Below are 16,423 nucleotides of genomic sequence, written 5' to 3'. Positions count from 1 at the left end.
TTTCAGTGGCAACGACGACTTAAATTATGTTGTATATTTTATTTCTGCGATACGCTTTCAGCTGTGGGACGCGTTCAGCTAATCTTCAAGGTCACGGGAAGGATTGGCCAATGGATGGTTGTTTATTGTGCTATTACACATCAACAGTTCTCGAATAGTAATTCGACATCTCCAACCTTGTCACAAGATGCGCAATGGTATTCTCCTCCGCCAAATCATCCCCATCAAAAAGTCCACCTTGACCTAATATCTTCTTATCCATCGACCTCTTTTCGCCATATCCCTTCTTCTCACTTAGTCCCCTGCAAACAGTGATAAACACTCCAACCTTCTTCCTAAATTTCAAATACATTTCTCTAACCTCATCATCCGCGCCAACTTGGCCCAAAGCTCTCTGTCTAGAGTGCTTCGAGAACTGGAGGACGAGTGTGAAAATCTCTTCGAGTAGCTGCATTACGGGCTTTTGACGCTTCCGTAGTAAAAGCGCGAACATAATGCGGTCCAAAACTCTTTCGTGATAGTCTCTGAGCTTGTCAAGCCCCTCATTTTGACCAAGGGTGATGTTGCCATCCTTGATACGCGACTCGACCTGATCCAGCTTACGCTCAAAGACACGCCAAGTGGCCTCAATACCAGTATCGAAGAAATATCCAGACACGTTGGAGATGAAATGATGGGCTTCAATGCGGAAACGCTGTGCTACATGATTAATGCCCTGCCAGGACGATGTCCGATCAGTAGCATCACGGAAGAGTGCTGATACGACATAGAGCATGCGAAGGACCCGTAGGAGAAGCTTGAAAAGCTGATCATATTTGAAGAGTATTATGGGGGTGATGACGGCTTCGAGAGGTTGGGGGGGTTTGTACGAGAGACGCAAGAAGTCTAAAGCTTCAATTGAATCCGCATTCATGCACTTCTCGATTTCTTCTTCTGACATATCTCGGACGGCGAAGCTGAGATCACCCGGGAGAGAATTCTCAAGATATCCGGTAGCGCGAGACTGATCCAAGGGGCCGTCTGAAACATAACTCTCGGTGAGAACACCCATGAGGGCAAGTCGAAGCTCAGAGCTTGCTGGAGGCCATGTATCGCGACCACCAAGACGAAGGCCCATTGTACCACCTGAACGAGCAACCCCTTGATGGCGTTCTGCGCTCTCTAGCTCCGGATCAAAAAGCGCGTGAGATAGCCTGCTTGAAAAGACGCCATTTCCAAGAAGGTGAAAGCTCCGTTGAAGAGCCAAATGCTCCCTGAGTTTGTGAGAGATGAAGAACATCCGCATACAAGTACCATTAATAACTCGAGCCTGTGCTGCGATAATCGGGTTGAATGCAAGTGAGGGCGTCAATGAGATAGGGGGCAACAATACGGAAGTGTCTTTGGAAGAAGCCTTGCCGTTTGAGATCAAATAAGTATCAAGTATACCAGAAAGCCGATCTGGAGTAGTGTTCTCCAAGGGAAGATCAAATGCATTAATGGAAGCCAAGACATGAGCTTGGATATCCTCCTCTGGCTTGCCGAAGAATTCCAACTCGAATTCTACACCATCGAATTCATGATTAGTCTCGAGGATACCGGTAGTTGGGGCACCTTTCGAGTATTGCAGGATGGCTGTGGTCAAATCCTTCTCATATTTCAGAGCCTTAGCTTCAACGGCAGCGATGTCTTGCCATGAAAATTTCCACTCAAGAGAGGGGGGACTAGCGGATGCTATAACATCGGCCCTGGCAAGCGGATGGTCTGGATGATGGTCCCTTAGAAATCGTAAACTTCTCCCAACTTCGAACATGGCACGAGCATCCTCTGGTGCAATGAAAGAGGGCACTTTATCATAGTCCAACACATAGTCCCGCTCTTGCAATTCGATTCCCTGTTCATCAATCCATTCTCTGTTCGCCACGCTCACAAAGCTTTTCCCGTCACCTTCCTTTGTAAGTGGCAAACCTGCTTCTTTTCGCAGGCCTAGCCACTCGCATGCGAATTCAAGCCATGGATGGGACACCCGAGACAAGACTTCGATGAGAATCTCTCTCAAAAAATCAGTTCTATACTCCAATAGCTGAATTTCCTCAAACACTGTTGACATCATAGACTCGTCGTTTCGGCTGGCAGAGACATTCTTCACAATGCGTTGGAAGCATGTGAGAATTGAATGAGCCGGTCCGAATAGAACTTGGAGCTGTAAAATGCTCTTGTTTTGAGATGCAGTCTCCCTCAGTCGTGTCTGAATGGTCGTGAGTAGGCTAGACACGGCATCGGCTAAAGCGATCTGGCCTGGTGAGTTCCTCTTGACGTACGCCTTGTCGACAAAGGTTTGAAGGAACTTTGTGATATTCCCGCAATCCATGAAAATTGAGGACAGTCCATCTAGGGATTCCGCAGTGTAGCCAGAAATCCTCATTCTAGGTAAAACCGATTCAAAGGATTGCTTTTCCTCATCCCAGGCAAAGAGAACTGAGTTCCTACCAAGCCCCAGAGCTAGTAATGATGATGCATACGTTTTCGCATCAACAACCGCATAGCCAGCGTTACCGACACGCAGATAATCCCGATCTGTCGCAATGGCAGCATCGAACACAGATGACCCAGTCTCGGTTATATAGGTATTGTACGCATCTCGATTCTTCTGGTCATCAAAGCTATCCCAGCTTTGGTACTTTGCAGACTCTAATAGCCCTTCTGGGAGTAACCAAACATCATCTTCAACCTCATGTGTCTCCTCCGGCAATTCAGAAGCATCTTTCAGCGCGGTCGAAGGGCTAGGCGGAGGAAGGGTTTCGGAGGGTCCAATCAATAGGTCTGGAATACTAAAGAAATCGTCCTTCTTGGGCTGCTGAACAATATCTGGCAACCTCGCATCAATATCTAGAGGAGTGTCAGTAGTAGAATCAATAAGGAGGGGTCTGCAAACCATCAAGTCTCAATCCTGAGAACAGGAAACTAGAGGGTTGCTGAACATCGCTGAGCCATCTAGAGGGGCGATATAAGTCAGGAATCGCAAAAACCTCCCCTGGGTCTTTATCCTCGTCGTCGTCCATACTTGCAGGCTTGTCGCGTCTTGATGTTCGACGCGTCAAGGCAATTTCCCTGCGGCTGCTCCCGCCGCTAGCGATTGGGCAGGCTACTTGGGGGATTCTTTCTCGATCATGAAAAGCTTGGAGCTTCAACAGTATTGACATCACATCGGGTCTTTTGAAACCTCTCTCAGAGATGCCCCCCAAAAAGAAAACAAAAGCAGTCGCTCGCGCAGCTTCGACCCCTACAGCTGACGGAGATGCCGTGGCAATTGACACGCCTGCGCCCCCAACCGAAGCACCCAAGGAAACACCCAAACCCGCCTGCGACATACTCAAAAATCCCTGGACAGATGAGCAGGAGACTTCATTATTTAAGGGCATCGTTAGATGGAAGCCAAGTGGTAAGTAGATGTCGCTCGGCATTGCACACGAGATACTAATTCGGAACAGGCATGCATAAGCACTTTCGAATGATCGCATTATCAGAATACCTCCGAAATCATGGCTACGATCCAAGAGTCGACAAGCATACTCGAATACCATGTATATGGGAGAAGCTCAGGACTCTTTACAATATGGACATCATTGACGCACGGGAAAACTCTTTTGAAGAAGAGGACAGCGAGAATCAATTCGTCGAATTCAGCCTCCCAGAGGAAGATTACGGACATACGTTGTTTATGAGAGGAAAGCGTAATTCAAGTGAAGCAGCGTCTTCACCTCCTCGACTCGGCCGATCGCCATCGCCGCAGCCTGCCCGGAAGCGCAAGAGAGGAAACACTGTTACAAATACCAAGACTCGCGCCAGCACGGTAGATGACACCGACGAACCAAGAACGTCTCCAGCGCGTTCCCCACCCGCGAAGGCGACTCGGTCAGGGCGGAGCACAAACAGATCAATAGGACGAGCAAAGGCAGAGCCTAGCTCGCGTCAACCTAGCAAAGATACAACTGTGGATGAGGATGAGGGCGAGGAACAGACGGAGGAGGTAGATGAAGATGAGGAACATGAAGCTGAGGAAGAAGAGGAAAACGCATCCCCGAAGACTTCTAAAGCGAGCTCGAAGGCAAAGGCGGAGCCTCCGACCAAAGCCCAAAACCCACCACGGAAAAGCAGGAGGAAAAGATAAATTTCTGGCAGTCTTGGTGTACTATCATAGGGAGATGCAATGGGCGTATTTGGGAAAGCGATATTCTCGTATTTGGGAGGCGTTAGGAAGGCTGAATGGAAACCCAACAGTGATGGGAAACGCGTTCTGCTCCTCGGACCAAGGGTCTTATCACATGTAATTGCAGGAGTCAGCAATGGGAGGCGAGTCAAATGACCAATAACCCGGTTGACCGCGAATAGCCCATCCATTGTCTTCCACTCACCCGCAGCATCTTGGAAAGCTTGACGGACTTAGTATAAACTATCTATGCAAGCTTGGCTTACCTCAAAGCCAACGGTTATTACCACTCTGGGCTTCATAGGAAGCAAATATTCATTTCATCATATAAGCAAATGCGGAGAAGACCAGACAACCGGTCCCCGGAAGATAATTTGTGGAGTGCTTATCTATTTACCCCAATCACATGTTTTGATCTTGGGGGAGTCACGTGGTGTCTAATCCTATCTAGGCATAGTCCACGGTATATCGGTCTTACCCCGTTTACCTCGGTACAGGCCTACCCAGGACCTATGTATCCTCGGGCCTGGTCCAGTCCTCATAAGCTACATATGCGTAACAAACCACAAGTGAAAAAACGATATTGAGCCTTTGCCAGCTTGTGAATTTAGTCTGATTTTCTTGGTCCTTTGATAAGCGTCTCTTTCTGCTTCCCCAGAGACGACGTTGGAATGTTGAAGGTTCTGGCGAAAGGTCGCACGCAGTCTCCGGTGCTCAGAAGCAGCTTCAAGTCAACCATATCAACAAGAGTAGGTTTGAGAGCTCTCTGATGGATGCACCTTTCTAACACTGGCTCGCAGATTCTTGGGATGGCTCCAGCAAATGCGCGGAAGAGCAGCAGCTCTGCTCTCCCAGCCGGTATATATTCTCAAAGCGATTACCCCACATTGAACGTTAGCTGATGGGCTTTTCAGGTTATAAGGAAGACCTCTCCAAGGGACCAATGCTTCGATTCGAAGAGTCTCTGCCCAGACTGCCAGTCCCGACTCTAGAAGAGACTGCAGCCCGATACCTCAAATCCGTCCACCCACTAGTCTCGCCATCCGAATTCCAATCAACAACAGAGGCGGTTAAGGAATTCATCAAGCCAGGTGGCGTTGGAAGCAAACTTCAAGAGAAATTGATAGCTCGCCGGGAGGATCCTAAGCACCTGAACTGGCTCTACGAATGGTGGAATGATGCAGCGTACCTGACGTATCGTGATCCAGTCGTGCCCTATGTCAGCTATTTCTACAGCCATCGCGACGACCGAAGGCGGCGCGATCCCTCCAAGCGTGCAGCTGCCATTAGCACTGCGGTTCTGGAATTCAAGAAACAGGTTGATGAACGTACATTGGAGCCAGAATACATGAAAAAGCTACCAATTTCTATGGAGAGCTATCAATGGATGTTCAACTGTTGTCGAGTGCCTGCAAAACCCAAAGACTATCCCGCCAAGTACTCTGCCGAGAGCAACAAGCATATTCTGGTTATCCGCAAGAACCAGTTCTTCAAGGTCATGCATGAAGTCAATGGCAAACAATTGAACACCTCTGAGCTGGAACAGCAATTCAAACGTGTTTATGAAATCGCTCAGAAAGCCCCTGCTGTGGGCATACTCACCACCGAGAACCGTGACATCTGGACTGATGCCCGCGAGATTCTCCTCAATGCACACCCCTCGAACGCAAAAGCTCTGGAAGCTATTGAATCAGCATCCTTCGTAGTCTGCTTGGATGATGCGGCGCCAGTCACGTTGGAAGAGCGCGCCCACCAATACTGGCACGGTGACGGCTCCAACCGATGGTTCGACAAGCCCCTGCAATTCATCGTCAACGACAACGGCACTGCCGGTTTCATGGGTGAGCACAGCATGATGGACGGCACGCCAACCCACCGACTCAACGATTATGTCAACGAGGTAATCTTCAACAACAAACTCGACTTCTCGGACCCCAGCGTCCGTTCCAACCTCCCCGAGCCAACACCTATCAAATTCCACGTCAACAAGGAAGTGCAGGCTGAGATCGAGCGCGCATCCAAAGACTTCACGGAAGTGATTGGTGCTCACGAGTTGCGCGTTCAAGCCTACCAAGCATATGGTAAGGGCTTGATCAAAAAGTTCAAATGTTCACCAGATGCATACGTGCAGATGATCATCCAACTTGCCTACTTCAAGATGTATGGCAAGAACCGCCCAACCTACGAATCCGCCGCCACGAGACGTTTCCAACAGGGACGAACTGAGACTTGCCGCAGCGTCTCCGATGAGTCGGTGGCGTTCTGCAAGGCGATGGCGGATCCATCGATTGATTCCCAAACCACTATTGACTTATTCCACAAAGCCATCAAGGCCCACGTGGAATACATCTCCGCCGCTTCGGACGGCAAAGGTGTCGACAGACATCTGTTTGGGCTTAAGAAGTTGGTGGGTCCGAACGAGGAGTTGCCAGCTATTTTCAAAGACCCCGTGTATGCATATTCGAGCACGTGGTTTATTTCAAGCTCCCAGTTGAGTAGCGAGTATTTCAATGGCTATGGATGGAGTCAGGTGGTTGACGATGGATGGGGAATTGCTTATATGATTAACGAGAACAGGTATATCCCTCCCTCCCCTTGTTTCTTTTCATGCTTTTATCTGCATAGACAAATGTACTAATGATGATTCGTAGCATCCAATTCAATGTTGTATCCAAAGGTCTAGGTAGCGAGAGGATGAGCTTCTATCTCAACGAAGCAGCAGGGGATATCCGAGACCTCTTGCTCCCAACACTCGAGGCACCAAAGGCTAAGCTTTAGACAAGAGTTATATTTTAGAAAATGGAAACACCTATAGTTCATTGTGTATCATACCTAGCTTAGCATAAGCTGTATGTTGGATAGATCAACCAAACACACATTCTTTGTTTCTCAAAGTGAAGCACTCTTGTATGTCCATACATATCTTCTTTATGAGACTAGGTAGGTAGCATAGGTAGATGACAAGTGCATATTTCACCCCTAAAGTCTTAATGAAAGGGAAAATCTCCAGTGTGCACCCTAAATGAACATCGATGTGCAAAAATCCGGCTATTACTAGAAATCCTTTGCCTAGTCTACCTTACTTACCTTACCTATCCAATTGGCCCGCTCTGCAATCAGTAATGAAGTGAAGTGTGATAAACTCAGACATGCAACGAAACCAAGATTGCTTTGCTTGTCTCTAATTGGCCGCTCCAGAATAATCAGAAAGAAGTGAAGTCTGGCGACAAAGTCAGATACGCAACGAAAAGTCCTCCTCTACCCAGGTAGGTAAGGTAGGTAAGGTAGGTAGTTTCTAATTGGTCGCTCCGGGATCAGAAGTGAAGTGTGATAAATTCAGACATGCAACGAAATCCAAGGTCCCTAGGATGTCTGCTCTCTAAGCTCCTCCGGGATTAGAAGTGAAGTCTGGCGACAAAGTCAGACATGCAACGAAAATGTCTTGTTGTTGCTAATCGGGTAAGGTCTGCTCTGGGTTTACCATATGTGCTCAAAGATGACTACCTTATGTACCTGAATGTATGATAGGAGTCAGGTTTGACAATAGTGCAGAATGCAGATGTGCAACAAAGCGAAAGTCTGTTGGCTACAACATAGCTCTCTCTGCCTTTGAGAGATATCTATGGAAGAAGCTTTGTATGGCTGTAAGAGGATAGATAGCTTTGCTATAGAGAAAAACATGGGTGCAGAGCGAGTCTATTCTCTCCTAATATACATTCTACAATACACGTCATCTGAATATCCAATTTACACTTTACCTCCTTCTCAGATACCAAGTATACGCCAGCTGCTGTATCTCTGCGGGGAATGGGGATGGCACCTCTGCGAAACCGGGCCTTGCAACAGGGTGTCGGAGATACACAGCTGCGCAGATGTTGTGATTGACCTCCAGATATCTCGGGATGAACGCGAAAGCCGACATGAAGGGTCTCGGTCTCCAGGGCGTTGCGTAGGGCTTCGATTCATCGACGGGGTTCTCCCGGGAGAGGACAAGGGCTTCGCGAAGTTTCTTCTGTTCTTCTGGCGACAGTTCCTCCTTTTGAGACTCGCTTTCTTCTTTCTCGGCTTTTTCGGCGGCCGCGTCCGCGGCGTGATTCCGGATAGTTTCAAGTTTGGAAACGAGAGAAGCGAGCTCGGCATCGAGTTCTTTCTCGCTCCTGCGGTTGACCGTTTTCATGGTGTCTTTGACCTCTCTCATGAAAGCACGGATTTGGATCTTGCGTTTCGCACCTACTCGGCTGCGTTTGTCGTGCAAGATGGTTTCTGCTTGGTTCTGGAGGGCTTTGAGATCCAGCTTGCGTTGCTTGCGGATTTCATCTATGCCCAGCTGGCTCCCAGTTGACGCCAAGTTGGTTCTTCCAGCCGCCACATCCCGTTTCCTTGCGAGTCTCTTCTCCGAAGCTTTTTGATTCGCTAGCCGTTGTGCTCTGTGAATCTTACGCCCTTTCCTTATTTGTTCGGGTGTCTTCGGTGCACCAGTTGCGTATAGTACTCGATCAACTTCGACTTGGAACATGTCCCCTGGGTTCAGGAGGTAACCGGCATATGGCATCTGAGAACGCTCCGTGTTAGCATGCCGAGATGAAAATCCTTATACAAAGATCGTACCTTTTGCCCGTTGACCTTGACCATCCCATGTGTAACGAATTGTCTTGCCTGCCGTGCACTGCTGGCAAACAATGCCCTCCATACAGCCATGTCTAATCGTCTCTCCAGGGGCGCGTAGGTCATGTGCATAAAGGGGATCTGGTTCTTCGCAGACTTGGCCGGTTCGGAGTTCAATGGCTTCTCCCTCCCTGAACCTCTTCCAGCAGCAAGCTCCGAGCCATCATTCTCCGCCAGATATCTGTGATCCATTGGAACCACAGCGGGTATCCGCGACCTAAACATACGTTGCCATTGCTTCTCTCGAATATACTCGCCGTGATAAGCTCGGGACATAGACTTGGCCGTCCATTTTTCCTGGTAATGGTTTCGGTGGGTGGGCGGGGCCCTCAGTCTGGTGAGGTTGTAGAGATTGTATTTATTCCAGGATGCGCGGACTTTCTGTAAAAGGAGTCAGCCAACGAGGGCGAAGCAATGGACTGTGGTCGGGAGATTACATACCACCTTCTTCAGGCCATGAAACCTTTTCCTCGTCATGGTTGAAGAATTGTAGATGAATGGATAGTGTTCCCCCTGAAAGCCGTGCGTCGACTTCGAGATCGTGAGGTCGAGTCCGGATGAACTTCAAACGAAAATTCGACGCTAGCGGGCGCTCGCTAGTTTTTTGATCGCTTTTATGAACGTGAGCTCCCGCACATTTTCAAGCTCTTGACTTTTGCCAGCCTCGAAACAAAGATAGAGTTAATAGAAATATTCTACCATTTCTATGAACGAATCTTCTTTCCAGTAGGATAAAGCCAGTCAGCCCAATTCAGGGTCTTCTCGAATTCCCAGAAATTAAGGCAGCTTTCGAGTGGCGTCTCTCCCAGCTCTGTTACGCTTTTCACCCCGCCTTCGCTCTTCGAGTCGCATTTTGCCATTGGGTTTTACTACAAACGTACGTATGCGGTCCTTCCAGCGTCGCTATATGTTTTGGAAGGCTTTGATTGTTATCATACGATGTCAGCAACTAACATCAACAAAGTAACTTAACATTCATTATCCATTATGTCGGACAATAAGCTCGAGGCTGCTGAGCCGCAAGTGGCAGCACCCGCCCCTACCAACGACGAGGTTAAGCCTCCTATCGCAGATCAGGATATCAAAACTGAGCCTGCTACCGCAGACGAGCAGATTAAGTCTGAGGCCAAGGCCAAGGAAGAAGAGGATACCGCAAAGGCCAACAGCACCGAGAAGAGTGGGAAGGGAAGCGCCAATGGACCCAGATTTTATGAGAATGGGGTGTTGAAGACAACCGCCCAACAAATCGAAGGAGCCAGTAACAGCAGATACGATCCTTCTATTCTTGAGACGACCGACGATGCAGCCAAGATCCGTGGTCAGGTAGGCAGTTGCAAATCTGCTAGGGTTTCAGGTCACTGACAGCATATTAAAAGGTCGAATTCTATTTCAGCGATTCAAATCTACCACAGGACAAACACATGATGAAACTTACCGAAGGGAGCACTAACAAACCTGTCCCACTTAAGGATATCCATGCATTCGGACGTATGAGACGATTCCAACCATATTCCGCAATTGTTTCCGCACTGAGAGAAAGCAAATTCCTCAATGTTACTGGGGAAGAAGGCGCTGAGATGATCAGCCGGAAAATCGCATACGACCCTACAACCCCAAGATCCAAGACCGAGGCTAGATCAGTCTATGTCAAAGGCTTTGGCGACGAAGAGCCTAGCTCGCAGTTCGATATTGAAGCTTTCTTCTCTCAATTCGGCTCTACCAACGCTGTCCGTCTCCGTCGTACTGATCAAAAGCTGTTCAAGGGCTCCGTCTTCGTCGAGTTTAGCGATGAAGAGACTGCGCAGAAGTTCCTTGCCCTTGACCCCAAGCCTCTATGGAAGGGGAAGCACATTCTCCAGATTATGTCAAAGAAGGCGTACCAAGATCTGAAGGACCAGGAGATTCGAGAGGGCAAGGTCCAACCAAGCGAGTCTTGGGGACCAAGAGGCCGTGGAAAAGGAAGAGGTGGGGGACGAGGAGGTCGTGGACCCAGAAATGATCGTGGTGACCGTGACAAGGGTGATCGCGATCCTAATGATTGGAAGAAGCGACGGGAGGACGACCGCGCCAATGGATTTAAGGATAATCGAGGCGGCAAAAACAATCGGGGTCAGAGAGGGGGACGCCGTGGACGTCGTGATGACAGAGGGCCCCGCAACAATGACCGAAATGAGGAGCGTGCTGAGAAGAATGGGTATGTTGAACCAATATCGCGTTTGATACCCCCGACTAACATAGTAGCAGTGACGAACCCAAAGCTAAGGAGGAGGCGCCTGAAAGGGTCGAGAACGAGAAGAAACGCGCACGCGAGGACGACGGCGCCGAGGAGAAGCCAGCAAAGAAAGTTGATAACAAGTCTGAAGTTCCAGCCGAAACCTCATGATACCCCAGAGCTTACGTTTCTTTTGAAATTCCTTTAACGGCATGTTTCACACGGGTTTCTCATGCATTGTTCAAGGGGTGTATCATCCGGCGTTTTATCTGGGGAGGAACAAGTGTCGGGAGATAAATAACGGGACCTTCTGCATTTCTGTCTCTTTTGCTGTGTGTCTGCGCTTAGCTCTACTCTTTGTTGTGCACTTTGGCATACAAAGAGGAATTTATATATCGCAGCGTTGTTGTTGTGGGTATGATGGAGCAAAAAGCAGGGTATCTACAATCATAGACCAAATTTGAGGCACATTGGAGCCATATTGCAATTCTTCCATACAGACTTTCTTTGCACATGAGACTGGGTTGGAGAGGATGCCATTGATTCTTTCTACATTGGGCCCATATATTCTACAGCTATCCACACAAGGAGACTCCAGAGTCTTTTTCTAGTTCCTATGCGGTTGACACACAAAAAAAGAGATCAATAATACACGGATCGTTCAGCTTGCAGCAGCCAAACGTACTTCAGCATCCATCTTGTCACCCTGTTCACACACGAACCGACCGTTTTTCAAACTACTACAACGAGTCTTTCCGATCTTTTTTTCATACAGCCCCCGCTTCCCGATGCAGTAGTAGCAACACTAATGTATAATCTCCCCAATATCAACATGCAGCGGCTCCCACGGCTTCGCGTTCGCTTCCTCCATATCGCTCGGCACCCTGACGCTCTTGCCCGGGCTGTACAGATACCAAGCTTTCAACGCAGCCACGCAAGCCCGGACTCGCGCCTCGGTGAGGTTCGGCGCCGCGCCCTCCCCTAGCTTTTCCGTCCCGCTGAAGATGCCCACCACGAACACAGGCGACCGACTGTGTCGTCCAGTCTCGCTGAGGATCCGCGCCACCGGGTACTCGAACCCTTCTCGCTGGCACAGCCTCGCCAACTCCCGGACCGGCTCTGAGAACTTGAAGAGGGTCGACAGCTGCAGGTGTCTCGAGAGGATGTGCTGCTGTACGAATGTCTTGGCGGCTTGCCGGCCGGCATGCAGATATATTGAGCCCACAACCGCCTTCACGAAATTCGAATAGGCGGTCTCGGTCGCCTGCGGCAACTCACTGGTATCCTCCTTCGGGATCACATCTCCAAACTCATCATCGTACACGTTCCGACTAGAGATACCCCTCCGCATCCAGCTCTTCTTATCTGGCCGGGTGCTGCCTCCCCCAAATCCCAATGACAGACCTTGCCCGGGCTTGATTTTGGAGAATTGCAGGAGCCCCGGATCGACCTCGCCCCCGGGAGCGGCGGCCGTTTCAACACCCCATTCTTTGGCGATTAATTGGAGCGTCTTAGGTCCGTTGTAGGCATATGCAGCGGCGAAGAGGACGGTCATCGGCAATCGGGGGTAGGTAGCTAGCAGGAATTCGGCGACGTGATATGAGATGATGGAGCCGCCCACTTGTGCCAACGCAGCGTTGTTAAACCGCGTATTGGAGTCGGCAGAGGGATCGACAAGTGTGCGTGCCATTGTCTGTAAGGGGAGTTTCTTTGGTAATGAAAGACGGGCGTGGAGTGCTGCCAGTTTGGCGGACTGGTGAGCGGCACTTGGGGGAGGTGATGGATAATCTTCTCTTTTTCGAGGGGTTTTGGGTGCTTCCTGTTCTGAAAGTAATTCCTCTCCATCCTCATATGTGAGATCCAGGCCCGCCGATGTGCTTTGCAGGCGTCTTCCAGCTATCCTCTGCTCTTGCTGGTGCCGCAGACAAGACGAAGGCCCTGTCCGGGGGGAGAGCAACTGCCCACTCCATCTTTCCAACCGTAATCTCTTCATCGATAATTATTCCCCTGTAAACCTCCCTATCGTACCGACGGATTGTAGGCGTGGTTGGCGTTGATTGTTTGACTCGTGAGCTTGATCCCCTGCGCATCCCAAAATTTTAAGCTTGCTCGAGTGACCATATAACGTCGCTTAGTCAGCGTGCGCGCTAACGGTCGAACATCGCCAAAGCTCGACGTCCTGGAAAGCGTGCAGAGCAGCAATCCCGTGCAATTGAACAATTGAGCAAGATGGTACGTCAATTCCTCTCTCACCACATGGCAATATAGAGACTAATCGAACCCAGGCTGGCCACAAAATCCCGTATGTTCCTGTCCCCTGACCTATCCGCCTCTTCCACCCGCCATCCTACACAGCTCTGACAAGCAGCTCAGATACCCCAAACACGTCTGGTCACCGGCTGGTGGCTGGTACGCTCAACCATCGAACTGGAAAGCGAACACTGCAGTCTTGGGCGCTGTGGTTTTTGGGATCGCCGCCGCAGCGTTCAAGCTGAGCGCAGATAACGAGGTGCGGACGAAGTTTCCTGAGGAGGGCCGCTTCTTCCCTAGTCGATAGTATGTGTCAATTTCCAATTCTATGTGTGGTTTCGGGATACAGTGCTGATTTTGGTAATAGCTGGAGCAAACAGATTGTTGAGCATGAGAAGGAGAAGAAGGCTGGGTCGGCATAGATGGAACTATAAGGAGGGGAGCGATCGGGATTGTACATATTTGGAAGTCATCAATGGATGGGCTGTCGCATTGATATCTAGTTTCTCCGTTCTCTCCCTCTCCCTCTCCCTCCCCCTCTGTTAATTCATGCTTCTGCATGCTGCAGTGCGTGGTGTCCTGTCTCTGGGATGTCCGCCATCATTTAAGATTATACTCAAAAGATCTTGGGCCTTCAAAGAGGCTCGTCATCCCTATCCAAGGCACCGTTCAAGTCTTACAAGTCTCTCGACGCTCCTTGCTATATTCTATCCTTAGTGAAGTAAGATGGACTCCCCGTAGGATTAAACGCCCGCACATCTCTTGAATACGGCATCAACTTGCATGAAGCCCAACAACCGGTCCAAGTGTGCGTCATACCAAGGAAAGCAACGCTATATCATGAATGATGTTCATTGTCTTGCATCATACTCCGAACCAAATTCAGGAGCCAAACTCCTACAAAATAAGTACATCACATATACTACAAAGCTCCCCTTCCCCCTTCTAATCTGCAAAGCCCCACTACGAACCTCAACCAGCATGTTCAACAATCTCGGTAACTATCTTGCCATCCTTGCCAATATACGTGCGGATCTGCTCAGGTATCGGAACCTCCTTATAATCGCCATCTTCGCCTTCGAGGAGATTCAGGTTGATGCCGGAGCATTTGCTAGAGAATACTTCCGTGTTCATGCTGTCCTTTCCGAGATAGACTTGTGCGCCATCTACCGAGTCCATGAGGATAGTGGGCAGGGTACCTAGTACTTGAAGAGCAAAGTTCGAGGATTTGATGACGTCGATTGAGGAGACCAGGGACTCGACGACGAGAGAGAGACGGGGCGAGTTATCGATCGAGATAGCATTCGCTTTGCCTTTGACCATGATGGTGGTTTTGCTACAGCGACTGATGAGAATGGAGTGTGATATCGAGGCTTCAATCTCGACTGGCTGCGCCTCGTTATCAAAATTCTCCTGAAAAGCCGTTAGCAATTACATGGCGGAGGATTGAGGAAACCCACAATAATCCATTTGTTTCCATCGAGCTTCTTCACGGGAGGCTTCTTCGTCCGCATCGCTTCTGGCTTCGGCTTCTTTGATGGTGCTGGGCTCTTCCCACGAGATATCGAGGAGACGCTAGATTGGCTATCACTCCGAGTAGGTACGGTAGCTCCTGCTCGTAATGATGGGTTCTTATGCGTCATCTGATCAGGGTTGACTTTACGGAGACCCTTTGTAACAGCTTCACCCTTGTTCAACTCTGAGAATACAGCATCCAGACCACTGGCCTCCTTTGCTGGAGCCGGTTTGGGGGCGTCGTCGAACTTGAGAGGTGGTGGTGGTGGTCCTGGAGGAGGTGGTGGAGGTGGTGGAGAAGGACTGGCCGCTGATTTCAGTGGCTGAGGCGGGGGGGGCACTTCTGATTTCATTGCCTCCTCGGCGGAGACACCCCTAGGATTCCATGGAATTCCCATAGGAAAGGTGTCTTTCACGTAGTCTACAAGTTCTTTGAAGACCAGGTAGTAGGAATTTACCCATTCGACTTGCTTTGGGTCCCTATATCTAGTCAGCAAATACCCTCTCTACCCTTTATAGGCGTTCTGGTCTCCTACTTCTCCTTGTATTCCTTCAAGACCCGGTTTCCCCAGTATTGTGCGGATCCTAATGACTCCTCGACGTGTTTGTGAGGCTTGGTGTCCACTGTTACCCAAGCAAGCACCCCGATACTCTCTGAGACCGTACTGAGGTGATTGAAAAAGGGCGAACCACGATTAGCATCTCGAATATCGCTGACGGCCGAAATCGATTCTTGCAGAGGCTTCAGTAGCTCCATAAACACCGGGCTACTCATATCAGGCTTCTTTGCCTTCGTGGTTATGAGGATGAATTTTCGCTGTGCTGCAAACGCCCGCAATACACTTGACGCCTAGTTCGTCGTCAGCCAAGTTGTCTAATGATGTTCTGCCATTATCACACACCTGCTCGGCCACTGGTCCTCCCAACTCATCACTGATGTTGACGAACTTTACCAAGGGACCATTGATGAACGAATCGAATTCCTCGACACATTGTGGTAACACCGGTGTAAATTGGATCTCGGATTCTGGAACTAGAGCGGCCGGGACAGGAGCTCGAGGAAGAGGTCCTGTCGGAGCAGGCGTGGGGGGAGCAGAGCCATTGGTCTTGGGAACCTCAATGGTAGACGTTGCAATGTCCTCGAGTCTGGAGGTGGCAGCTTCCAGCCTACGAATAATGGATGTCAGTTCCAACCTCTGAATTGCAGGTAATGTTATTTCGTCCATGTTGCAGGGTTGTTGAACAGCAGGATGGTGGAGGACTGTTCAAAGAAGAAAAGAGGATTGAACAGTACCGTTTGATGAGGGTGGTAAGGTTGTTCATATGGTTGGTGGCCATATTAGCTGCAGGGTCCCAGGGATGCGAGGTGCTGCAGATGACAGATTGGGCTGCGATACGACGATACACTGACAACGAGTTACGAGCACGGCACAAAGAAAGAAAATGTCAAGCCGATGGGGGTTGACAGCAGCTGGAGATAAATTGACAAAAGAGGTGGAGGAAAGGAAGGAAAAGCGTGCGCGGTCTCCCTGGCTGTGGATGGAGAGCGACAGTAAGTAAAGTAAGTCAGGCAGCTCAATTTCAGGAGCTTC

At 49.6% G+C, this 16,423-nt stretch overlaps 8 protein-coding genes across 8 annotated transcripts; 4 read left to right on the top strand and 4 right to left on the bottom strand.

The window, feature by feature from the left end:
* Positions 1-133: 133 nt before the first annotated feature.
* On the bottom strand, positions 134-3,043 carry M430DRAFT_134708 (hypothetical protein; the record flags this gene model as incomplete). The annotated part of the gene is made up of 2 exons (XM_024862370.1): positions 134-2,868; positions 2,915-3,043. Coding segments are annotated over 2 exons (2,864 nt in total), but the record flags the coding sequence as incomplete, so codon positions are not given.
* A 126-nt stretch (positions 3,044-3,169) lies between these two features.
* On the top strand, positions 3,170-4,522 carry M430DRAFT_115965 (hypothetical protein). Its single transcript, XM_024861613.1, has 2 exons — positions 3,170-3,421; positions 3,471-4,522. The coding sequence occupies exons 1-2, from the start codon at positions 3,214-3,216 to the stop codon at positions 4,148-4,150; spliced, it is 888 nt and encodes a 295-aa protein (XP_024724452.1). The 5' UTR covers positions 3,170-3,213; the 3' UTR covers positions 4,151-4,522.
* A 476-nt stretch (positions 4,523-4,998) lies between these two features.
* M430DRAFT_48268 (hypothetical protein) lies at positions 4,999-6,967 on the top strand (the record flags this gene model as incomplete). The annotated part of the gene is made up of 3 exons (XM_024867985.1): positions 4,999-5,047; positions 5,104-6,766; positions 6,841-6,967. 3 exons carry the CDS (start codon positions 4,999-5,001, stop codon positions 6,965-6,967), a joined length of 1,839 nt encoding a protein of 612 aa, XP_024724451.1.
* A 976-nt stretch (positions 6,968-7,943) lies between these two features.
* On the bottom strand, positions 7,944-9,381 carry M430DRAFT_33413 (hypothetical protein; the record flags this gene model as incomplete). Its single annotated transcript, XM_024866365.1, has 3 exons — positions 9,296-9,381; positions 8,798-9,235; positions 7,944-8,741 (listed from the first exon to the last, which is right to left on the bottom strand). Exons 1-3 carry the CDS (start codon positions 9,329-9,331, stop codon positions 7,944-7,946), a joined length of 1,272 nt encoding a protein of 423 aa, XP_024724450.1. The 5' UTR covers positions 9,332-9,381.
* Positions 9,382-9,511: 130 nt separating this feature from the next.
* Positions 9,512-11,560, top strand: M430DRAFT_134695 (hypothetical protein). Its single transcript, XM_024862369.1, has 4 exons — positions 9,512-9,731; positions 9,819-10,177; positions 10,231-11,048; positions 11,099-11,560. Exons 2-4 carry the CDS (start codon positions 9,842-9,844, stop codon positions 11,235-11,237), a joined length of 1,293 nt encoding a protein of 430 aa, XP_024724449.1. The 5' UTR covers positions 9,512-9,731; positions 9,819-9,841; the 3' UTR covers positions 11,238-11,560.
* Positions 11,561-11,647: 87 nt separating this feature from the next.
* M430DRAFT_115955 (hypothetical protein) lies at positions 11,648-13,143 on the bottom strand. The gene has a single exon (XM_024861612.1). It carries the CDS (start codon positions 13,057-13,059, stop codon positions 11,872-11,874), a length of 1,188 nt encoding a protein of 395 aa, XP_024724448.1. The 5' UTR covers positions 13,060-13,143; the 3' UTR covers positions 11,648-11,871.
* Positions 13,144-13,279: 136 nt separating this feature from the next.
* Positions 13,280-13,752, top strand: M430DRAFT_134690 (hypothetical protein). The gene is made up of 4 exons (XM_024862368.1): positions 13,280-13,298; positions 13,352-13,368; positions 13,440-13,622; positions 13,684-13,752. Exons 1-4 carry the CDS (start codon positions 13,296-13,298, stop codon positions 13,736-13,738), a joined length of 258 nt encoding a protein of 85 aa, XP_024724447.1. The 5' UTR covers positions 13,280-13,295; the 3' UTR covers positions 13,739-13,752.
* Positions 13,753-14,288: 536 nt separating this feature from the next.
* M430DRAFT_16556 (hypothetical protein) lies at positions 14,289-16,057 on the bottom strand (the record flags this gene model as incomplete). Its single annotated transcript, XM_024863481.1, has 4 exons — positions 14,289-14,729; positions 14,777-15,311; positions 15,368-15,681; positions 15,734-16,057. The coding sequence occupies 4 exons, from the start codon at positions 16,055-16,057 to the stop codon at positions 14,289-14,291; spliced, it is 1,614 nt and encodes a 537-aa protein (XP_024724446.1).
* Between the last annotated feature and the right edge of the window lie 366 nt (positions 16,058-16,423).

This window comes from Amorphotheca resinae, assembly GCF_003019875.1.
Source record: "Amorphotheca resinae ATCC 22711 unplaced genomic scaffold M430scaffold_2, whole genome shotgun sequence".
In the NCBI taxonomy this organism is placed as follows: Eukaryota; Fungi; Ascomycota; class Leotiomycetes; order Helotiales; family Amorphothecaceae; genus Amorphotheca; species Amorphotheca resinae.
The sequence above is the reverse complement of the archived record's forward strand: the minus strand, read 5'-3'. Positions and strand labels throughout refer to the sequence as shown.